The 25505-nt window shown below is 45.5% G+C and overlaps 1 protein-coding gene across 2 annotated transcripts in view; it reads right to left on the bottom strand.

The window, feature by feature from the left end:
• The window catches only part of ABCB25 (ABC transporter of the mitochondrion 3), a 167020-nt gene that overhangs the window by 53984 nt on the left and 87531 nt on the right, over positions 1 to 25505 (bottom strand). For both annotated transcript variants that reach the window (XM_086806530.1, XM_086806529.1), the window contains exons 8-9: positions 5930 to 6013; positions 5749 to 5809 (exon numbers count right to left, since the gene is read on the bottom strand). In XM_086806530.1, the coding sequence (XP_086662656.1) occupies positions 5749 to 5809; positions 5930 to 6013 (145 nt within the window). The remainder of the gene's footprint in view (positions 1 to 5748; positions 5810 to 5929; positions 6014 to 25505) is intronic.

Below are 25505 nucleotides of genomic sequence, written 5' to 3'. Positions count from 1 at the left end.
ACATCTGAATGCACAACATCTAGTGCATTTCTGCTCACATATCTGTTACGTGGAAACACATGCTTTGTTTGCTTCCCAAATTGGCATGCTTCACATATTTTCTGCATACCTTCCACCTTAAATTTTGGCAGCCCTGTCACGATTCCTTTTGTCTGCATAGACTTCAATCTCTGAACATTTACATGTCCAATTCTTTTATGCCATATGTCTGTGTCTGCAACAACTCCTGAACCATTTGCAAACATCGCAGCACTCATTTTAGGCATGTCTACATCCAACGTAAACATTCTGCCCACTCTATTGCCTTTTGCAACCAACCTGCACTTGTCTTTGAAATCTTCAACATAACACCCATCAGGGTTAAACCGAACCTGCAAACCCTGCTCAATCATCTGGCCAACTGAAACCAGATTCTTTGTTATGTTCGGTACATGAAGTACATCTGCAAGGTACTTCACTTTGCCATCCTGCATAGATAATGGCACATCTCCAACGTGGGCAATTGGATGAGCAGTGTCATCCCCTGTTTCCACAAAACCTGGTCTTTCCGGGTTCTTCATCTCCTTGAACCACTCCCCATGACTCGTCATGTGGTTCGAAGCGCCTGAGTCCACATACCATACATTATCTTTTTGTGCTGCATCAGCATTTTCAGACATGGCATTTACAACATGCTGCATAACAAACAACCTTTCATTGTCCTCATTATTTCTGCTTGAGGATGCATAGTTGTTTTGCTGCACTTTCCCATTTTGCATGTCAGCCTGTTTCTTATAACATTCTGACTGCACATGTCCTGGCTTACCACAATAGTAGCATTCACGTGCATCATTATATTGCCTTTGCCAATTTCCACGGCCTCTTTGACTCCCCCTGCCTCTGAATCTGCCTCTTCCACCTGCGTGTTGTTGTTGTTGTTGATTCTGGGACTGTTGTTGTTGTTGCTGCTGCTGGCCATAATTCTGATTACCTGTTCGGCCACCTCCTTGACCGCGTCCACGGCCTCCTCTACCTCGTCCTCTTCCTGAACTCGTGTAGAAGGCCTGTTGCTCTGAACTGTTTTTGCTTTGTGAAGACTGTTGGTCTTCACCCAAGTTCTTCTCTTCGATAATCAGCATAGACACCAAATCTGTAAAGTTGGGAATGTTTTCCCGAGTCTGAATAGACGTCTTGAACGCCTTGTATTGTGGCCCGAGACCACGTAGACAGACCTCCACCTTGTCATCATCATCTACTGACACACCAATAGATGCAAGGGATTCGACAATGCCCTTTATCTTCAACGCATAGTCATTCACAGACATGCTCTTTTTCTCCACAGTATGAAGTTCATTCTTCAACTGTATCTTACGTGCCTTGGTATTTGTTTCATACAGCTTTACCAAGGTGTCCCACGCCTCCTTGGGGGACTTGGCATCCTGAATGTGCCCAATCATGGTGTCCTGTATACTAATGGAAAGCCAATACATTACTTTCCTGGCTCCTTGATTCCAGTCTTTAAACTCTTTCACATCTGCAGCAGTCGGATTTATATCCGGTATCTCCGGTGCCTCTTCATGCTCACCTTCAATGTAGTCCCAATAGCCTTTTCCCATCAGGAAATTAGTCAGCCTGAACCTCCAAGCATGGAAGTTATTCTTGTCCAGCTTCTCAGCCACAATCTGTGTTATGCCATCATTAGACATCTTGCCAAACACACAATTTTACCAAAAACTGCACTCTGGTTTTTCTGCACAAATGCTGTATTTTCTGCACAGCGGTACTGTATTACTCTCAAATGTCACAACCAGTGACTTCAATGCACATACATACACCCAATGGCAACTGTAGACCTCTTTGCAGCACCCACAGTATCTGCACAGTCAATCTGTCTTCCTGCAGTTCTTAAAACAGAGTTCTGCAGAGAATCGGTGACTTACCCGCAGTGCTCGAAATCGCCTGCTTTCTGAAAAACGGAGGTCCAGACGCGCCCGAAACGCGTTTTCGGCCCGAAAATTTTAGTCCAAAGGACTGTATAGTTGCCCTGGAGCTTCACTCCCGCGAAGAAAGCTCCTCAATTGGAGATCGTTTGCCGGTGCCTCCCGTGGAGCTCCCGACAAGGGTGTAGTCACCAACACAATAGGGAAGAGTAGTTGTAGCTCTTACCCTCGTACCGCTTCTTGTGGTTCTCTTGCTTGCAGCTCAGCCCTTAGCACGAACCAGGCTCTGATACCATGAAAAGATGCAGGGGAGAAGAGAGCTTGAGCTCTTGCAAGCACACACACACACTCACAAAACCCTAATAGAGAACACACAAGGTGAGAGGCTGAAAATCTTCTTCTTCTCTACTCAACACTCAACACACCATATACAAGATAAGAGTACACACAATATGAAAGGTACTCAACCAATACATACACGGGTTCTCTATAGTGTGAACCCGACTAAATGAGCTGGCGCTATAACTATGCCAGTCTCTAGAATGGCTGTCACACAGCCTGTCATCCCACTGGCCGCATATCACCCAAGATCTCACCAACCATGCCAGTGGTGTAAGTGCGGGGCCTATCCCCCAGGCGGGTCATCAGTGTCCACCGCCTTACTAGAGCTCGATATCTCAACAAAGCTGCCCACCTATCTGGTCGCTCGATGCTGGCAGCCCGTGGATATAGCACTCTTGATATCCATGCGCTGGCAGCAATCCATATGGCGCCTAGAGCTGTTCACAGCCCACCTGACAGCGCCCAGCAGCAACCATCGGCAGCAGTAGCAGTGGCCAACAGCGGCGGCAGCAGCATCGGCAGCGACAGCACTTGGCGGCGGCAGCGGCAGCAGCAGTGCTAGCCACCTGTAGCTCGGGCGCATCAGCACTTGCGCAACAGCAGCAACAACCCATGCGCAGCGGCACCCATCAGCAGCCCATGCGCACAGCTCTTGCGGCGCAACAGCAGCAGCAGCAGCCTGTAGCTCTTGCGAAGCTACCCGGACACCTGCCTGGTAGCCCGCCTATACCTCGCGTAGCAGCGCTGTTCCACACGACGACCACCTCCAGATGATGCCCGCGATGATGATCCACGCGTCAACCCTCCTCTCCTTCAGCTCACCACCCTTCACCTTATATAGAGGCGATGCGCTTTCTCAAAAACGCCAAAAGTAAAGATATAAAAAAATTAATGCCTTCAAATAATATTTATAAGCATCAAAGGTTTAAAAACCTTATAACTTTTAAAGTTCCTTTTTGTCCCCTTTCACACTTGGGCTGGCCACCAACACGGGTTTCCTTTTCACATTCAGCTGATGCCTGTCCACATTGTGCGTCCCGTGCCCGTGCCCGTGCCCACTTGCTTGTTGTCTGGAGGGAAGAACACAGGGTCGTAACACTCGCATTCGTATTGATCAGACTGATGCAGCTATTCCGCATGAGTGGCTCTCTGAGACCTTTTATGGAGACTATCATCCAAGTTGGCTGGGAGTTTTTTCGAGGATAGGCATACCTCTGGAGGTCATTGGTCTCCTGGGCTAGGAGGCTACAGATTGCATCATTTACTCTATCATGCCTGGAGGGAGATTGAGGAGATGTAGTATGCAGGAGATCATCCCAGATACTAGGCTTAGTCCAGTGAGGATTGTTGGTCGTTTAGGGAAGCATTGGTTCATTGACCCTTCTCCTCAGATAGTGACTCATGGCTCTTGGTGTTTGTGGTTATATGGTGGCAATCCTATCAGACATCTTCAATGTGATCCAGAAGAGTGGGAGTGGATTGATGCCTTCGATCCTTTGAAAAGCCTTCCTTTTTTCAGTTTCACCGTCCGGAATGCCAGGCTTCTCCTCACTCGACAAATGCATAGGATCCCTACTCTCAGGCCTCATTGGGAGAGCTATGATATTTCTCCAGTGATACAGCGCACATATTGGCATAGACTTTGGCACTCATACAGAAGGAGCCAGATCTCTCATTTCTTTTGGTTACTCTTACATGGTGCATCTTGCCTTAGCACTCCATCCACATCCCCACCCCCCCTTATATTGTTTGTATATGGGCTCCACCGATCCATGATGATTCACAGTTGTATCCAGACACATGCACACTTTTTCTTTTCTTTCTTTCCGATGACCGGACACCTGTATTATTTTTTGTCTCATAGGCCGACTTTGGCCTCTCGTAGACGTTAATATATCTTTCTTTCTTTCTTTCTTTCTCTCTCTCTCTCTCTCTCTCTCTCTCTCTCTCTCTCTCTCTCGCTTTTGGGGAAGCGTGCAAGCTGCATGCGTGGAGAAGGAGAAGGAAAACATTGTCGACCGGTTGCTGCTGGTGTTTGGCTGCGTACAAAAGTGCCCGTACAAACAGACCGTACAGTCCACATGGAGGCTGCCCGTACAGTCGGCTGCTGCAAGTACAGGGTACGGCTGCTGCAGGTTCAGGCGGCGCTGACTGGGACTGAAAGCAGGTACAGTCCGTGCTGCAGATTTTGGCGACAGCTGTGTTGCTGGTACAGGTGTACGGACAGGTAGAGGGTCAGGCTGCGCTGGCAGGAACAGACAGCAGGCGGCTGCTATGCAGGTGCTGACCTGTACGGTGCATGCGACTGCAGACCTGTACGGACAAGTACAGTAGGGTTTTACTGACCTGTACGGACAGGTGCAGCTGGTTTCAGTTCTGTTTAGTCCTGAACAAATTGCAGGTGGTGCAACTCTAGCTGCAGGCAGTGCTTTATCAGAGCTTAGTTGGTGCATCAGTCAAGTGGTTGCAAGGAGGAAAGTACAGACAGTTTCTGGCAAGTACAGACTGGTACGATTGGTCCCACGGGTGCAGAACCACGCACTGAATCGGTAAGCTCTAAACTTGTCCATCTTTCTTTCTTTCCATTGGCTTATGTCTGCTGCAGAGTTGTGTTATGTGGCCCCTTGTGAAAGGAGGGGTATGGCAGTTTGAAGGGTGGAAACAGAGACTGGACAGTGGATGTATGTTTGTACTGAGTTGTGGAACCATGTACATGGAATATGCCAGATGTGTGCTCAAGGCTGCCTTGCTGAATTGTCTTGGTTGATCAGAGGGAAGCATAGAGTGTTGCTTTTGTGGGACACAGATCTGTGTGAATCCTCTGTGCTAACAGGACTCGAGGGCTGCCAGATTGGACATATAGGTTTATTCTCCTGGTTGGTTTTGTTGTACTCAGCTTTACATCTCATTGAATTTGAATAAAGAAATACCGAAAGGGGCACCAAGCTTTGGGGCCAACAGGTGTCGATTTCATTTCAGTTTTGGGGCATTCTAGCTCCAGTTAAAATTGTTATTTATTTGGACTACAAGTGGAAGGGTGACTGCTAGTCTACCGCACTTTGGTTTCTACCAGAGGCTGGTTTCAGTGCAAGTGTGTGCACATGCATGTTGCATGCAGGGGAACACAAGCACGTGCATTTGGTGTGAATGCATGCGTGAAGCATGTGGCATGGGGCATGTGCTTGTGTGCACGTGTGGTGTGGTGTACATGTGTGCAACCTGTGGTATGGTGTGAGGTGTGAGTGTGTGGTGGATGTGTGCCAGTGGTGTGGAGTATGTGTGTTCTCTGTGACTGTGCGAATGTGCATGCTTTATTTTGGAGGGGTCTTCTTTTGTGGGGGGTTGGGGGGTGGGGGGGCTAATAACACTCATGGCTTCCATTGTGAAGTAAATTAAGAGATCATACTTCATTCTCAACATGCTGCAAGCCACTTCAACTTTTTCTTCATATGCATGCTAGAGAAAGGAACAAAAACAGTACACTCACTCTTTAAAAAGGCATCATACTTTTCTGCCTCGTGGGTTTCATTGTTGAAAAACTTTACAGTCTGCAAGTACAAGAGAGCGTGCTCTTTAAAGACTTGAACAAACATTTAATATGCAACTGATCAAATGGCAAATCCTTTATGGCTGTTCCAGCACAAGGAAATGTCAGCATCAAACATTACCTCATAATTGATGAGAGAATCGATTGCTAATGAACTAGCTGCATTTTCGGCCTTGTTCATTGCCTGCCTGAACTTGGTTCGCCACTGCAATTGAGCATGCCAGTTTTGCAAGACTTTTAAAAGAACCAATGAACTCAGTGCTGACATAATCAGACACTTTCTAGTTTCTTAACACATGTAAATACCCAAAATGCATGCAATGCTCAAAAAGCAATTTAAAAAAAGAGTGGAAAAGCGATAAAAAAGGCATGTGAAGCTTTCTTGTGAAAGTAATTTGCATGACTACATTCAATGAGATAAAAGGATAAAATAAGAGGCTTCACAAAATAAACAGCTCTCTCTCAGGGCCCACGTAGTATGTTGGCCCTGTATTTTCCTTTCAGCAGCTTGTTTTTCTTTTTATCATGTTGGCTTGACATCCAATTTACTCATGGATCCCATGTAACATCTTTTGGTTTCATACACCCTTGGGAACGTTGACAACACGAGGAGAGGATATGCAGAGTATGTACCACGGGAGCGGTAAGAGGATGAGGCCCACTATATGTTTCACTGCCCGGCTTACTACAAGATACTGACGAGATTCTATTTTCCATACTCTTGCCTCGATGATCTCTTGGAGAGTGAAGATGTGGTCTAAAGTGGAGTAACTGAATCTTGCCTTACATGTGGACCTCAATCAAGAGAAAGAGAGAAAGAAAGAAAGATTGTATCAAAAGTCTACGAAGGACTCAAGGGTCCTTGAGACCAACAATGATTACATATGATTTATGAATAATTGGATAAAAGAAAACATCTACCAAAGAAAAATGGGCCCACATACTACATGGACCGGTGCATACAGTGGATGTAGTTGGAGCTCAGTACATGTCACTCATGTCTATCTCCTCATCCAATAATAGTATGATCCTCCTTCATAACAAAACGCATAGATACGATGATGCTCCCCTCCTGTGGTGAGGCCACTCCAAGGCACCCGAGTATGTGAGTTGCATCTGATGGGTGGAAGATAGGGATCAGCAAGGGCAAGGGCCAGGGCGGGGGTGGCAGCACCTGTTATTGCGCACTCTCTAGTGACTCTGCGGGTGTGTTGGGCGAAAGGTCCCTTGATCAGGTATTTAGTTGATGGCATGTCTGAACCCTCTGTTCTTATGAAGCGTGTGAGGCATCCTTTGGCGTAGATGGATACAATCTAAACAAGTCCCGTGACGGAAGTCTGAGAAGCATCTTGCTGGCTCTGAATCCTTGGTTGCGTTTCAGCATGACCTCTTGATGGCAGTGAAGCTCCAATAAGTACAGACCCAAGCATCTATCGTCCTCATACTGCATAACTCCTGAGAGACGGTCAAATCCATCTCGAAAAAGGTAGTGGATTCTTCCACAAATGTCATAATAGGGTGGCTGTCTAAACATATTATGCTACTTGGTCTCCTCTGCTATTGTGCATACCCCCGTGCCTCACGAGGAATGCCCTCTGCTCTAGAATGATACTTTCAACTGGTCAATGGTGATCTCCATGGCATGTGACATGTGCCAGTTGAGGTATCAAGGGCTCACAATGAATCCATCCGTGGAAACCCACAGGAAGTGCTCTCTAGAGAACTTGCTCTTGTGGGAAAATCCTCAAGTTGTTCATGTGAAGCCATGTCAGGTTGAGACGGATAAGATGATTTAATCCCTTGCAAGGAGAGAACCAAAAAGGGGGAGTCAAGGCTAAAACCGGCCTTCAGAGACTTGACGGGTGGTGAGCACAACTTAATCACACTTAAAACTCTTGATGAAATTGAATAATAATAAACTTTGCAAAAGAAGAAGAAGAGATGGAGCTAGAGCGCTCCTGCACAAGAGACCGATAGGCCCCAAAGCGTGGCGCCCCCGTAGGTATTTATTTATCACTTGAAGTTGGCGTAGCCCTTGTACAACTTCCGAGAAGAGATCTCCTTGCTTCACGTAGAAGGAGTCTCCTTGAAGCTTTCACCCAAATTCGTTGTGTTACAAAGAGCCTTGGCCCCTTTTTATACAAGTTTTGGCTAAAAAGCATAGCTTTTCTTTTTTTTTATTAAATTTTTTTTTGAATTCGCACACAGGCTATGCTTTTCTCTTCTGCGTTTTTGGTTTCAACGCCGCTCTCTCTCTTTCTTCTGCGTTTTTGTTGCTCGCCATCTCTCTCTCTCTCCTGCGTTTAGGGTTCAGCACTGAACTGGGCGCCTGCTGGACTGCACCGCTTTCTGTTGCAGTCAGGCGCCTCTGCCACATGGCAGCGCCACGTCATCTAGACGGGCTGCCAATCTTGCTGCACTAGCTACTACCCGGCTGTTCCCTTGCTGCTCTGCAGGGCTGCTACCAGGCTGCCAATCTTGCTGCGCTGCAGGGCTGCTACCCAGCTGTTCCCTTGGCCACCCCAACACTTATCCCACAGGCTGTCCCTTGGGCTGCCTTTTGGGTGGCCCTAGGGTAGCCCCTGGAGTTGCCCTTGACTGCCCCACAAGAGGAAGAGAGATCTCAGCTACACCTGCAACACAGTAAGAGAAAAATACCCAAAAACATATATGCACCTGTACATACATATGAGCATGCACACACATGTACTCACACACTTTTTTTTTGGTAATATCCAGTGCAGTATATTTATATGCTCATAAATTTACATGATGGGAGGTCTCCGAAATGGAGAGTATCCCAAAGATCAGAAACATAAAAAGAAAAGCTCTATGCAAGAAGCATCCATATCACCCTCATGGCAGGCATCATATAAGGATTGCCGCAATGAGGCTCGGAAAGATTCATATGACTTGTGAATCTGCTGACCCAAGTATGCCAAATTACGCTCACTTCAGATTGTCCAAAGAGCCCAATATCTCACCCAAGAGAGAAATAGTGAGTATTGAGACAAAGACCTCATAAATCTGCCAAAGAGCCAGAAATGTTTCCCAAATCTGTGACTCGGGAAACGGAGCCGAAGATAATCTGAAATTCTCCCGAGGAGGATCCTAGAACACGGGCAGTGCCAAAGCAAATGAAGAACAGTCTCTGAAGGAGCCTGACATCTTAAACATGTGGATGGTGCAATGCGACGTTTAGCAAGTGTGACCCCCACTGACAATGTGCCTGTCATACATCTCCAAAGAAAAAGTCTTTGTTTCAATGGCATTTTACACTTCCATAACATCCCGAGATTCTTCCGCCACCATGAGAGGGGCTTCCTTATATGCCACAGAGAATTAGCATGTTGCTGAATCCATGGAGCAGGCTGAAGAAGCCTGTAAGCTTTGATGGAGGTTAAGGCGGGAAGAGGAACAGGATGAGTGCATGTAGCAGAGGGTTGCAATTGCCAATCCGTAAGCCTGTCTGTGTCAGCCACAGGAGGAACAGGTAGAAAAGGATGTAATAAATCAGCAATTTTCTTCCATATAGACCTATGATGCATTCCCAATGCATAGGAAGCAGTGGCCTGAGGAAAAGATAAGACATAGCCCTGATCATCTACCACATCATGTATGTATCTAATTCCCAATTTCATGAGATTGTATGCACGAACAGGTTCCTGTAAAGCGAGTGGAATGTCAAAGATGGCACTCCAATGAATACTTTCTTTCCTCATTGAGTTTGTCCCCGAGCAATTATCAGGAGCCCATTTGACCTTAGAAAGTACTTGTTTCCAGTCAAGTATCAGAGCAGTAGAGAAAGGACAGCCAAGTATCTTCCCTACAAATCTCCCAATGACTACCTCCCAATGATCAGTAATCCAATGACCATAAGCACAAGTCCTCATGTTAACACACATGGATGCTAGCATACAAGTCCATGGCTGTTGTTGGCGGAAAAAAGTATGCAACATAGTCACCTTCCTTGCAAGTACATGATAACTTATATTGAGGACATTAAGTCCACCATGCATCCTAGGAGAGCACACCATTTCCATCTTCATCAGTCTCAATGCTTTCATAGCAGTTTTTGTCCTCCATAACATCTCCATAGCTTGAGACATAAAGGCTGAAATATCCCTGGAGGACCAATGCAGCAGCAAAGGCAAATAGAACTGGACATATGACATCACAATGGACTGTACTATTCTGAGCCTGACATGAAGAGGCCAAGTAGAAATCTTCCAGTATTCCAGTTTATGTTGAAGTCTTTGGAAGATCCATTTTAGCTGCTGCTTCCTGGTGATATACCATCCTATGGGATATCCCAAATGCCTGACTACATCTTTGGAATGCACTACCTGACCCGGCCAAAGAATAGAATGCCAGTCACATTGTTTCAGGGGAAGTAATTTAGATTTGTCAAAATTGACATGCAATCCCGCTGCCAAGCCATACAATGAAAGAGTGGTCATAAGCATTTGAACTTCCCGGGAAGAATTCTGTGGCATAAAGAAGGAATCATCAGCATATGCTTGTGCCAAAAAAGATACAGCTCCAAGGATTTTAAGACCAGTCATCTGTCCGACGTTTGTAAGATGATCAAGATACATTAAAAGGGGATGGGTCGCAATGGCATATAAGAGAGCACTAAGAGGACAGCCCTGTCTAACTGATCGACCCAATGTCCATGACCGAGACAGATGACCCCCAAGAATGCACTGAGAAGTAGAGCCAGAATAAAGCCAGTAAACTGCATTTGCCATCTTGGGACCAAAGCCCAACTTGGTCATGATTTGAGAGATAAAATCCCATTGAACAGTGTCAAATGCCTTAGCAATATCCACCTACAATATAAGCACATCTTGACGCGAATACTTAGCATATTCAATTGCAGTCAAGGCATTGGATATATTGTCATGGATTTGTCTTCGCGGCACAAACCCATACTGATGAGGATGAAGTCCCGCATCCAGTATCCTGTGAAGCCTATGCACAATCATTTTAGTAATGAGTTTGTAAACTACAGGCATCAAAGTAATAGGCCTCCAATCTGACATATGGTCACACAGATGTTTTTTGGGCACAAGTTTGACTATGTCATGCTTCCAAGAGTGCGGCAACTAATTTTCTTGCCAGGCAACATTGATCATTTGCAAGAGAACTTCTTTCAAATCATCCCAAAAAGAAAAATAAAATTCCACCGTAAGGCCATCCTAGCCAGGGGACTTGTATTTGCTGAGGTGGAACAATGCATTATCAAGTTTTGTGTCAGTAAAAGGTCTCTCCAAGGTAAGAGCTTCATCCATTTCCACTATTCCAGAAACATATTGGAGAAATTCAGTCCTAGCCTCAGTCATTTGATTTGATGGGGAACTAGGAGCGGAGAATAATTTCTGGAAATAATTCTGGCATTCATCTTGGAGATCAGAGAAACAGTGCGTCCAAGAGCCATCTAGCTTCCTTACCCTTAGGCATGAGTTTTTCCTTCGAGTAGCATGCAAGCCCTGAAAAAAGGCTTTTGATGAGCAGCCCTTATCCATGAGGGGCTTCATTCTTGCCCTAATCTGCCATTTGTGCAATTTCCTCTGATCATTAACAGTCAATTTAAACTGAGCATGTGAAAGGGAATCCTTTTCTGAATCAGAGAGAGGCCTTAACTGAGAAAATTCAGTCAATTGTTGTGCTGTCCTTTTTGCCCATTTAATCTCATTCCTCCATTCAGTCATATGACAGTTGCCATACTCCCTAATGACATTCTGTATACGAGAGACAAAGCTGTCCCAAGCATAATTCATGTCCTCCTGGGCATGCAAAGGCAAGGGATGAAATGCAAGTCTGATCATTTGCTGGAAATAGTGATGTCGGAAATAAGCCTGATTAACATGCAATAATCTACTAGAGAGGGGTGGCAAATCATCCACAGGCATGCCAAGCTGCAAATTCATCCACAATGGGGCATGATCTGACAAGCCCAATGAGAAATCTATAAGGAGATGAGGGCTAAAATCTGCAAATTGTTGTGGGTAAAACAAATACCATCTGTCAAGCCTTGCCCAGTATGTAGTAAGTGCATTATGATGAAAAGTATATCCAGGCACTGACCCTTGGAGAAGCACCCATAAATCTTCAGCCTGCACAGAAAGAAGCATGCTGTCCCATTTCTGCCTTTCCAATGATAGCATATGAGATCTTGAAGTGGTGTTATCTCTTGGCAGAGGGGAATTATTAAAATCTCCACAGATGAATGCATTGGATCTCCATGGATATCTGCATAAAGAATCCCATAATGAAGCCCTCATGGCAGAGGTCTGGGAAGCATAGGCTGATGCAAACTCAAGAATATCACCATTGACATTACATTGTATGACCATCCATCTGCCACTGCTGTCATTGAAGGCTAACTAAGGCTCCAGCTCATGTCTAACCAGTATGCATACACCTGAGTAGGTAGTGGTACCAGCATAAAATATATCATAACCGCCAAAATAAACATGATGACCAACCATGGAGTGTTGATTATGCTCTTGCAAACAAACAATATCTGGCTGCATTTTATGTACATAATTCCATAAAAGCCTCCACTTTGAGACATTGCAGAGGCTCTGTACATTGTAGGTAAAGCACTTAAGTGTTTGAGGCATGAAAGAGGTATATACAACAAAGTATCATATATAAAAAAAGACATCAGAGAGGCAAAGCCTCTGCCTGCATGGGCTGCATTCCATCATGACCCATGAAAGACATAGCATTATCCCCTTCTTCTGAATCACATATGGGGATGCCCTTCTTCAAAACCCCCACCCAATTTTGAAGGACAGGAGCTGAAGTAGAAGCCTGTCCTGGTAAGAGAGAAGAAGCATCCCATTGACGAGATTGAAGGGGGCGTTGCTTCAATACAACCACCTTCTTAGGTTGTTGAAAACCATCCTAATCAATCCCCGTAGATTCCTTCATCTTCTCTTTTCCTTTATCTTTTCCTTTTCCAACAAGTGACTGCACTTGATTGATTGGTTTGGCATTCTTTGCTCCATTTCTATTTGCTGTCTTAGCTTGCAAATTCTCATTCTTTTCCTGTGTCTGGGGCGGCAAGGCATTGGGAGGGGGCTGATGCAGAACCATTGGGCATTCAGAGGCTAGATGCCCAAACTTATGGCAGGCAAAACAAGCTCCTGCAAACACACCCCACTTCAATTCAAAATACTTTTTTCCCAATTGCACTCCCTCAACTTCCACTGCAATAGAAGGAGGGGTAGGTGTATCAGTGTCCCAGAGAATGCAGAACCTGTTACGGTTTCCCATGGGGCGTGGAGGACGAATGACCTCTCCCAAAGAAGCAGCCAGGCCAGGCAACTCTTCACGCATATATTCCGGGAAGTTAACAACCTCAACCCATACAGGACAATGATGTCGTATAAGACTTTGATAATCCTTGTAGCAGGTACCATCTGCTTCCCGTAAAACAGGGGGGAGAATTCAAGAAGCCTCTGCTTGCACGAAGCATCTGATAAACACACCTCATAAAAGCCTCTAGAAGCAAAATACACTCCCTCTACAAAGCATCCTCCAAGGATGGACTTAATCCACTGCGCGACATCACTGGCCGCTATGATTCTTCCTTGAAAGAAAATTATAACTGTAGTTTGAAACAACTTCCTGAGAGGATTCACGAGGGACGGCAATTTCAATTTGTACGTGACCTCTGGAACCGGTTTGCCCCATTCCTGTCGTGACTGCTGAAAGTCATCCTTAAGGGTGTCAAAGACGTACTGAGCTTCCATAGTAAGTTCATCATCTTGTGATGCAGGCTCTGATAGGCGGCACTTAGCATCTGTAGGTCTTTCTTTTCGAGCATATGTACAAAAATCCAAACCTGAAGCCATTATTGAAATACGACTCTCTCTCTCTCACACACACACACACAGTCACACACACACACACACACACACACACACACGCACGCACCCAAGAAGATGACAAAAACGAGGAGCAAGAGAGGGAGCAGGTGACAAACGGTAGGCACGCAAGAACTGCAAAGACAACAACTGGCGGGAGGAAGTAGGACACACAACGCAGCAGAGACAACAAATGGCGGGAGGAGGCAGTAACATACGATGTTGCAGAGAGCAAGTACTCACACACACCAAACATGTATCTGTACCCACACACATATGTACAAACTTACATATGCACATACAGAATAAAACATGATTAGTGAATGCTAAACATGCTTTTAAAATAATTGCAATGCTTAAGAAAAGAGGTAAAATACTGAGTCCTGTAACATACCCCCCTCTTAAAACAAAGCAATCCTCCTCGATTGTTCAGTCAAAGGATCTGCCAAACTGAAACAAAACCTAAGAGACCAATGAGAAAGGTATGTCCTGCCGACTGAAACAGAACATCTGAATAAATCAAGAGCATCCACCTCGTGAATAGTCCTGTCCCCCTGGATGTTGTACTTGCTCCGCTCATGGCCATCCCACAGGACCCACGATCAGCACTACATCATGAACATGAGTAAACACTGATGCATCAAGGCAAGTATCTATATACATGCATATCAAATGAAAGTCTAGAATAGGTGTCCCCATTCTCTCAAAAGATCCGTATGTCCATGAATCAAACCATGTGACTAGAACACATATATCATAGAAGTCCCGGAGGCAGATATACTGTCAGTTCAGTATCTCGGGTGTGGTGATAAGAACACCAAGCGACTTTTAGATCAAATCCAAGTGAGCTCTGTGACAAGGAAGCGGAGTCACCCCCCTCTTGAGTAACAGGTAGTACTCTAGAATCCACAACTGAACCTGTTGAAACTTGAAGCACTTTCTAAGGTAGGCTCCAAACCAGAAGCCTCGAGGTAAAGTTTTAGTATCCTCGGTGAATCTGCCAAGTCACCCTCCTCCATCCACTTCGAATCCATAGGTGAATAGTTCACTAACTTCACCAGATAATATCGACGTTAAACTTTTCCTCTGACTTTTCTTTCTTTATGTGCCAAAATCTATTCCGGTTGAAGAATCTCATCTAGTTCTTCGACTTCTGGTTGTGTCTCATCAACCTGATCTCTAGGCACTTCACCTCTGAAAGGTTTAAGAAGACTCACATGGAATGCATTATGAATCCTCCAATGATCCCATAATCAAAGACGATAAGAAACATCACTCATCTTCTGAAAAGGCCCATAGTACCGCATACTCAGTTTAGGATATAAGTGCTGTTTACTCTTCATTTTCTTGAGTCTAGCCTTCTCAAATCTCAAAAGCACCCAATCACCCAAATCAAAAACCAATGATCGACGGTGAAGGTTTGCTGCTTTCCTCTGTTTCTCTTGAGTCCTTTGAAGAGCCAACTTGACCTTCTTGTAAGCCTCATCCATATTCTCCACAAAATGATCTGCCTCGAAGATCTTATCTTTTGTATGCAAGATCAGAGGTACTTTCTTCCCGCCTTTCACAATCTCGAAAGGTGCCTTACCTGTCAAAGTGTGAATGGTGTTGTTGTAAGCAAACTCTACCAAAGGAATATACTTTTCCCACTGCTCCTTATGATCCGAAACATAACACTTTAGAAGATCCAATACAACTGAGTTGGCAATTTCCGATTGCCCATCTTTTTGTGGATAAAAAGACGATGAGAACTTTATCTTTTTGTGGATGAAAAGATGTTCTCGAACAATGCTCTCAAAAATAAACTCGTCATTCGAGGATCTCGGTCACTGACAATAGATGTGGGGATCCGATGGTACTTGAAGATATTTGTCAAAAATATCCTCACCATTTGCTTTGCATTAATCTTCTTCCTCACTGGAATGAAATGGGCCTGCTTGCTGAAATGATCCACGATAGTCCAGATGCCATCATTCCCACTCTTTGTCCTAGGAAGATCAAAGATCAAATCTATAGCAATACTCTCCCACGGTCTATCTGGAATAGGCAAAGGATGAAGTAACCCAGGTGTCTTTTGACGGTCATACTTCACCTTCTGCCAAATGATGCAATCACGAACAAAAGCATCAACATCTCTGCGCATACTAGGCCAATAAAAGAATGCCTCCAAAGCTTTCACAATAGCCTCAATACCACGATGGCCTGCATAAGGTGGAGCATGGCATTCTGTCAAAACCTTCTGCCTCAATTGAGATGTGACACACAATTTGTCATGCATCATCAAAAGTCCTTCTTTGAGAGAATAATGATCAACTCGCTCTCCTTCAGTCAAACGATCAAAAACCCGCTCAAAATCTGCGCCACGAGCATACTGTTCTCGCATATCATCAAGTTCATGATGAAAGATAATAGAGACGGCTGCCACGTCGTTTCCTAGACAAGGCATCTGCAACCACATTCTTTTTGCCATCCACATGAACAATCTCAAAAAGTTAGCCCATCTCATATGTTTCTTTGAGAGCTTCGCTTGAGTAAGCAAGTATCGTAAAGTCTGATGATCACTCTGAACAATGAAATCAGCCCCAAGAAGGTTATGCTTCCAAGTAGAAAGAGCATGAATAACCGCAAGAAGCTCCTTCTCATATACTTTTAGATTCCTTTCTGCTGGTGACAAAGTTCTACTCTCATAAGCAATAACATGTCCATCCTGCATAAGAACAGCTCCAATGCTATTCCCACATGCATCACACTGTACCACAAAAGGTTTATGTAGATCTAGTAGAACCAAAACTGGACCAGTGGTAAGCTTTTCCTTAAGCTTGTTGAAAGCTTCCACTTCCTTTTCTGTCCATCGAAATTTTACATCCTTTTTGGTTAGGTGATGTAAAGGTGAAGCAATTTCTATGAAGAACCGGATAAACCTCCTGTAATATGAACAAAGTCCTAAGAAACTTCTCACATCATGTATAGACCGTAAATCTGACCAATTCTTTATTGCTTCAATTTTTGTTGGATCCATCCTGATACCATCCTTAGACACTATGTGCCCAAGAAAGTGAATCTCTTGCATGAAAAATTTCCATTGGCAACCAACCTATGCTTTCTAAGTTCCTCAAACACTTTGGTAAAATGCTCCCGATGCTCCTCTAAATGAGAAAATACAATCATATCATCATAGAAGGTGCCCACAAAAGCACGGTGGGGTCGGAAAATCCGATCCATCATCTTGTTGAAAGTCGCTGGAGCATTCGTAAGACCAAAAGGCATGACCAAAAACTCAAAAAGTCCAAAAGTTGTCCTGAAGGCTGTCTTGTGCACATCTTCTGGTCTAATGCGAATTTGATGGTATTCACTCTTTAGATCAATGCGACTAAAGTGAGCTGCTGCCTGTAACCCGTCCAAGATATCATCGATTCGTGGTATAGGGAATCTGTTCTTGATGGTAATCTTATTCTGTGCCCGATAATCAATGCACATCCGCCAAGAACCATCTTTCTTTTGTACCAATAGCACTGGTGAACAATAGGGCGAAGAGCTCGGCTGAATCACCCCTTTGTCCAACAGATCATGCACTTGGCTCATAATCTCTTCTTGTTGGGCTGCACTCACCCTATAAGGTGGCTTATTCGGAGGTGAACTTCCAGGAATTAAATCAATCATATGATCCTCACGCCTAGCAGGCGGCAACTCCCCTGGCAAAGTCTCTGAAAAACATACTTGAAAACCTTTGAGAAAATCCATTCTTTCCTTGTCCAACTTAGACAAGTTGGACTCTGTTGTGTCCTGATTCTCTTTAACATACACTAAGTAAACAGAAAGATGTTTCTTTATTAAACGAGAAATGGCCGAGGCCAATACAACAAGAATAGATTCTCCTTTAAGCCTAACATCAAGAGTGTGTTCCTTATTCTTGTGAGTGAGAGGTAATTTTCCTATTGAAATTATCTACCACCGCTTTAACTTTATGGCACCAAGGCATACCCAACAAAACATCACAACCCTCCAATGGCATAATGTAGAAATCATCCTCTCTGTCCGTGTAAGTCTGCACACTAAGACGCAGTTTCCCAAAGATTGGCGTAACCTCAACCGTATGTCCAGGACAAGCCAAAGTACCCTCATGCAACACACCCATCTCTTCTGGTTTGATGCCCAACTTTGCCGCAAGCTCGGGGGTGATGAAGTTTGCACGAGCCCCAGGATCGAAAAAGATCAAAACCTCCTGATCTCGAAGTCTTCCCCATGCTCTGCACAACTCTGAAGATGCGTCCCCTTGCTTCAACCCTATCAAGTCAGGTACCAGTCCAGAGCAAACGGTTTCTGTTTCTTTGCTTTAGGCTCTTCCTGTGAGTCATCTGCGTTTTTAAGTGCTCTCTTTGGACACCTATAGTACCGCTGTCCCTCTTCTCCACAAGAGAAACATTTGTTGGCAGCTATAAGTTCTTTCTTTTCTTCATTTGTTCTCTGAGGTAAGGGCTGAAATTTCCTCTTCCTGGATTGCCCTTTCTCTCGTGGTTCAGTGTCTTTGTTGTCCTTTGACTCCTTTGCCTCTTTAGGTGCTTTCTTTGAGAAGAGACATTGATCCTTAAATCCTGACATCTGACCAGTAAGCATGGCATATCCAGTCTGAGCATTTTCTATCATCTAAGTCATATTAATGACCTTTGTTTTAATGCAATCATCATGAAGCTCCTTGGGTAACCCACAGCAATATGTCTCTACCTGCTCAACTAGTGACACGGGCCTAAAGGATGTGACCGGTAGCAGAGCATCCCAAAATTTCTTGTTATATTCTTCCAGATTGCTACAATCTCTGGAATCTAAATAAATCCTTCATCTCCGCACTAGTTCCAACCATAGTATGAAGTGTGTCGACCACGAGTTGTTGCGGCAATGGAACCTTGAAACCGGCCTTCAGAGACTTGACGGGCGGTGAGCACAACTTAATCACACTTAAAACTCTTGATGAACTGGAATAATAATAAACTTTGCAAAAGAAGAAGAAGAGATGGAGCTAGAGCGCTCCTGCACAAGAGACCGATAGGCCCCAAAGCGTGGCACCCCCGCAGGTATTTATTTATCACTTGAAGTTGGCGTAGCCCTTGTACAACTTTCAAGAAGAGATCTCCTTGCTTTACGTAGAAGGATTCTCCTTGAAGCTTTCACCCAAATTCGTTGTGTGTTACAAAGAGCCTTGGCCCCTTTTTATACAAGTTTTGGCTAAAAAGCACAGCTTTTTTTTAAAAAAAAATCTCTTCGAAAGCTTTTCTTTTATTAAAAAAAAAATTTGAATTTGCACACAGGCGATGCATTTCTCTTCTGTGTTTTTGGTTTCAACGCCGCTTTCTCTCTTTCTTCTACGTTTTTGTTGCTCGCCATCTCTCTCTCTCCTGCGTTTAGGGTTCAGCACTGAACTGGGCGCCTGCTGGACTGCGCCGCTTTCTGTTGCAGTCAGGTGCCTCTGCCACATGGCAGCGCCACGTCATCTAGACGGGATGCCAATCTTGCTGCGCTAGCTACTACCCAGCTGTTCCCTTGCTGCGCTGCAGGGCTGCTACCAGGCTGCCAATCTTGCTGCGCTGCAGGGCTGCTACCCGGCTGTTCCCTTGGCCGCCCCAACACTTGTCCCACAGGCTGTCCCTTGGGCTGCCTTTTGGGTGGCCCTAGGGTAGCCCCTTGAGCTGCCCTTGACTGCCCCACAAGAGGAAGAGAGATCTCAGCTACACCTGCAACACAGTAAGAGAAAAATACCCAAAAACATATATGCACATGTACATACATATGAGCATGCACACACATGTACTCACACACACCAAACATGTATCTGTACCCACACACATATGTACAAACTTACATATGCACATACAGAATAAAACATGATTAGTGAATGCTAAACATGCTTAAAACATAATTGCAATGCTTAAGAAAAGAGGTAAAATACTCAGTCCTGTAACACAAGGCTGTACTGGAAGGGAAGGAGCCAGTCCATTTGAAAGCCATGTCGGTCATACGAGCTGACCACCCATGAGTACCAAGGCTTGCTCTATCCCTCTTGGGTAGGTTGCAAGGCCAACTCTCTGGATACGAGGTGTTAAAGACCATGATCTTGGTTTTCTGAAGTCAAACAAGAGGTCTCTCTCGTCACAATACCTCTGCAATTCATCGAGATGTGACGAGAGGACTATACAGCCCAAACAATATAGGAGAGGGTGGGCAGCCTTGCTTGAACCTGATAGTAGTGCTCATGTCAATTTAGAGCCCTCTTGGTTCATGAACCTTGGTAGACAAAGCCTCGTACAATGCCATCACCCACCTTATCATGTCTGATAGAAACTGAAGCTCTTGTGGGCGATCTAGAAGCCATGAGCAACAGATATAGTCAAAAGCGTTCCGGAAATCCGTAAAACAGCAATACACAAGTTTCTTCTGTGCCCTCACCTCCTCAATCAAGGCTAGAAAAGTAAAGATCTGATCCTATAATAGGTGTTGCAGAAGCGCGTCTGTGATTAACACTCAGCAAGAGAGATTAATGATAATTCCATGTTAAGCAACCACACAGAAGACAAGGTAGAACTAATCAATTGTATATTCCAAAACATGAATATGTACAATAATCTTGGATCTTGACCTAGATCCAGTTCGTGCATGCAGAAGCTTGGTGATTCCACAGCTTAATCATGCTCTCTTGATGCTAGCCTTTGTGCCTAGAACTACCTCGGTCCTCTATGCGGGGTTTCTTGCCAACACCTAAAAGATGCCTGGGAGAACTATAATATATCTGCCTTTCCATGCACTTTGACCTCCTTTATATAGGAATAGGATGGAAAGTCCAGTTCAAGACTGTTTTGCCTTTTTGACCTACATAATAATTCCAAAAAGTCATATTTGGCCTCCAAAATGTGCCCAAAAGGTGTCTTATCCATGGGCCCATGTTCTGGGCACTTTCAGGCACCTATAGGGCATTTTCAAGAGCCTCTAGGGCCTTATCCATGGGCCTATGTTCTGGGCACATGTAGGGCCTTAAAATCAGGTCAAAATCTACCTTGAAATCTTCCCATATACCTACTAGCGAGGACAATCATGTCCATGAGCAACAAGATTAGTGGATGCACATGACATCATCTCCTGCTAAACTTGGAGCACTGGGGTACTCCATACACCTTTGCTCGAATTCCATGCCAATCCATCTATAGACTATGCTCCTATTCTCCGGCTCAATCTCCAAGCTCTCTAACTTGGTCTTCAAGTTCTTTGGCTCAATCTCTGGATCACATGTGGCCTCATCTTCCGCAAAATTTAGAGAGAGACTCTAGAGGCTCCTCAAAAAATGTCGGGTTAACCTTCTCCCTTCATGCCTTCAAAGCTCTCCATCAGTGTGAGGTTCTTGCTGAGGGAGTGCATGAAAGAAGCCATTTCCTACCTAGGTTAAGACCTAGGCTAAGACTCATGCACATCCTACCCTACATGCAACCTAAGCAACATGCACATAAACTTTAAAAACAAAAACCCTAATTTGTTTTGTCCACTTTTCACATTGAATCTAGGGCTGAAAACATTGTTGCTAGTGTTGAACTCATGCAAAACATGGAAACCCTAATTTTGGCTTGCAAACCCTAAAACTCAAGCCCTAATATCAAAACCGTAATTCAATTCTACAAAAAACACTAACTAAGAACAGCCCTATACTGACCTAAGCTCTGATACCAATGTAACAGGAATTACAGAAGCGTGTCTATAATTAACGCTAAGCAAAAGAGATGAATGCTAATCTCATGTTAAGCAAACACACAAAGACAAGGCAGAACTAATCTACTATTTGTTCCAAAACATGAAAATGTACAAAAGTATTGGATCTTGACCTTGATCCGCTTCGTGCATGCTAATATATGTGCATACAAAAGCTTGCTGATTCCACAGCTTGGTCGTGCTCTTTCATGCTTGCTTTTGTGGGGCTAGAGCTACCTCGGGTTGCCTCAATGCGGGGTTTCTTGCCAACACCTGAAAGAAGCCTGAGAGATATGTAAGATATCTACCTTTCCATGCCCTTTGACCTCCTTTATATAAGAATAGGATGGAATTTTGCCTCTTTGACCTACATAATAATGTCCAAAAAGTCATATTTAGCCTCCAAACTGCGCCCAAAAGCAAATGCCTCATGATGCACCTTTGGATCAGCCTGAAATACCTCAAGACTTTCAGCAAGGTGAAAGGGAAGAAAGAAAAGCTATCCAAGAGGCCAAATCAGTCCCACAGTGGCTGTTAAAACTACTCCACAGCAAGTTGCAACCTCGAGAAACGAGAGCTGCAACAAGAGTCAGGCATAGTGCAGACTTTGCCTTCATGAGTTGTATCATGAATGTGGAAGAACCGTGTACATATGAGCACGCCAACAGCAATTTGCATTGAGAAAATGCAATAAAGGAGGCGTATGCATCTTATCTTGAAAAATAAGACATGGGATCTTGTGGATTTGCCACCTGGCAAGAATGTAATTATTCAAAGTGGATTTACAAAGTTAAGAACAAATCCGATGGCTCCAGAGACAGTTACAAAGTGAGACGTGTTGCCAAAGGATATTCCTAAGAGAAAGGGATTGATTATGTTGAGATGTTTTCTCTCACTTCTAAGATGACAACTATCAGGGCGGTACCTGCTTTAATGACCCATCAAGCATCAGTTGGACATAAAGACTGCACTTTTGAATGGTGAAGCTTGGTATCATAAAATACATGCATGCTTGAGCAATCAGGGTTTCTCCATAGTCCAGCTGACAGCACTCTTTACATTTGGAAATAAAATTTAGAAATTGTTATCATTTTGCTCTATGTTGATGACATGATTTTGACAGGGAATACTATAAAAACAATTTCACTAGTGAAGGCTAATTTGGGGGCAGGACTTGAGTTTCTTCCTAATGCTATAGCCAATGCGGCCAATTGGTACAAAAACTATGCACAACACCAGCCGCCAATTTCTCTTTCTACTAATTAGAGGTAATCATTAGCCTTGCCTCATGCATGTATTGGACACAACCTACACAAGTCATTGCATTGCAAGAGAGAGAGAAAAGAGAAAACACACGCGGTGTGTGTTTGTGTGTGTGCGCGCGCGCGCGCGTGTGTGTGTGTTATAAACAGCCTCTTCAGCCAGTGTCTCCGCTGAATCATGAGGAGCGTTTGAAGGACTAGCGCATCACTCCACCCTAACCTACAAGGTCACATGAACTAACAGCTAAAAGGGTCTATATCAAACTAGTTGCTCCTCCTTGGATCACGGATCATGCTAATGCACTTTGGACAATGTATAAAACAAATAGATGGTGGGGTGGTTGTTTGAGGAGCATATGGAAAAATGGTTTGCCACTGAAAGAAAGACTGCTCCTTTGGTGATTCTTTGTGGGAGTTCTGCCTGTCAATGTATTCTTGGAAAAGAGGCACATCACTATGGCAAGATGTCACCATTGCATGCTACGTGATGAGATAGTGCCCCATTTGCTATGGTATTGTGATTTCTCCCGTGCCCTCCTGGACAGACTTTTAGGGCATCTTCGCATGCGATTCCCGGGAGCTCAATTTGGGAAGACATTCTACATTATGGACACATTCCTCGTGATCAATACACCTACTTCCGACGCTTGTTGAGACAATCTCTACATGACTACTACTGAAACTTGCAACAAATAGACGACCAGTAATACTGGCCTTCTTTGACTACTTCTAGGCAGTCACATCCCTAGCCCCTACAAAAAGGGCCTCAGTTGTATCATGATGTTTTGTTTGTCGGTTTTAACCTCGCAATGAGGTTTCCCACCACAGGTAATATAAGAATTACTATAAAAAAAAAGAGTGTTTTTTTTTTTGGGGCGCGGGGGGGGGGGGGGGGGGGGGGGGCGTGGGGTTGTGTGTGTGAGAGAAAGAAAGAAAGAAAGAAAGATTTTATTAACGTCTTCCAAAAGACCGAACTCAGCCTATGAGACAAATCGGTGTACCTGTATGGAGTATCCTCTTTTTTTTTTCTTTTTTTTTCTTTTTTTTGGAAAAACGATCCTTCTATTAGTTAATGAGAAAACGCCATAAGGCTACAAAGCTCACCTCACAAGGAGGGATAATAAACACAGTGAACACCGGAGCTCCACCCCCGTGGCTGGCCGCTCTCTGGGGGGGCCTACCTAGTAGTACATGCGGGAGGTGAGAAGAGCCCAACTGGAGGCCTGTAGTGCCAAGTGACATCCTCGCCCCTCGCGATGAAAGGGCCAGGCTGCCAAGTGCAGAGGAACGCCTTGCGGCGACCTCTCATGCGATCCGAGTCGCCCTGAAGTTTCCCCCAGTGTCCTCTCAAGGTGTGAATGATGTCCACCCAGAGGGCCTGTATGACCTCCGCCGGAGGAGTCGCCTGGCGGTCTATGGCCTCCCTGCATCGGGCTCTCCATATGTGCCAAGCTGTCATGCTGCTGATCATCTCCCATCTGTGCCCGTCCCCCTCCTGGGAGACTGCCGAAGAGAAGTCTGGCGTCGGAACCACCGCCATCGCCCTGTCAGAGACCTGGATGGTCACACTGCCAGGGACGTCCTCGTATCCAAGGGCCGGGCCGTTGTCCGTGGCCCAAGCCACCGCACCCCACGTCACCATCATCTCACCTGGCGAGCCTGCAAAAACCATCCTGAGAGCGCGCTGCCAGACCTGCTGTGCCTGTGGGCAATCCCATAAGCAGTGCCGCTGCGACTCCTGTGCATGGCCGCACCGAGGGCAGGACGCTGGGTGTCTGCCAAAAGCTAGCCAAGCCCCCACAGCCAGTCCTCTATGCGCTGTAAGCCAGAGAAAAAGCGTCACCTTCCGGGGCCGGAAGCTGGCCCAAAGGCGCTGCCAGAAGTCCCTAAGGAAGGCAGGGGAGAGCCCCTGTCGCCGCCAATGCTCGGCCGCCGCCGGGGTGCCCGCTATACTGTGCCTCTGGATCCGCCGCCCCAGCCTCGCTGTGTACTGAAAAAAGGGGGTGCCTGGGCTGGTAGGGAGGGATCTCGCCAAAGCCACTCGCGTGGATCCCACTGAAGGCGAATAAGAGGCCTGCTGTCCCAAGCCCATAATCTCCAAGAATAGTCCTCCCCTATCGAGGCCGGTGAGGGGTCTACATGCCACTGTCTCTGATGAAAGCCAACCACCCGCACCCTCTGAAAGATACAACCCTGGAACTCATCCAAATCTAGTCGGGTCCTCTGAAGCTGGCCTCCCTCTCCCACCTCGAAGGTGAGTGGGGCGACTCTCTCTGCTGAGCCGCAGACCGCTAGAAGGATCTCATGCCGAGTAAAGACGCCCATCCACTGTGGAGGTGGAGGGTCCTGTACTGGAGTCCGCCACTCCCGGGGGATGGCCGCCTCAATGTCCTGCCTCATCAACTCTCTGCCCCTCATCCCGCTGAGTCTCCTCTCCTGAACCTCTAGAGGCAGCTGCTGAAAACATATCCAGTCGTCTAGGGACTGGGCTGGGCCGGAGCTCAACGGGCCCCACGATACGTGAGATCGCGATCCAACCATATGACCACTGGGAAGTCGGATCAAGGGGTTCCAGATCAATGGCTGCCTCAGGCGCTCCTCATCGGTGCCCGAGGGAGTCTGGAAGAGTGACGGCCTCAGATGCTCCCAGGCCCTCAGAAGGCTAGCTGCAAAACGCTCCTCGAAGCCAAGGCCCACTCCTCTGGATCGCTGCTCTGTAAAGATCCACCTGATGCTGGGGGTCCAGGGGCCGCTAAGAGAATGAGTGCGGCTGAGAATCCCGGAAACAAGAAACTCCTTCCACGGCTCAGCGCCTGGTAGGAGGCCACGA

The sequence above is a fragment of the Cibotium barometz genome, chromosome 12 (assembly GCF_041138505.1).
Source record: "Cibotium barometz isolate CiBa-2024 chromosome 12, ASM4113850v1, whole genome shotgun sequence".
NCBI lineage: Eukaryota > Viridiplantae > Streptophyta > Polypodiopsida > Cyatheales > Cibotiaceae > Cibotium > Cibotium barometz.
Note: the sequence above shows the minus strand (reverse complement) of the source record. Positions and strands in the feature narration are given on the sequence as shown.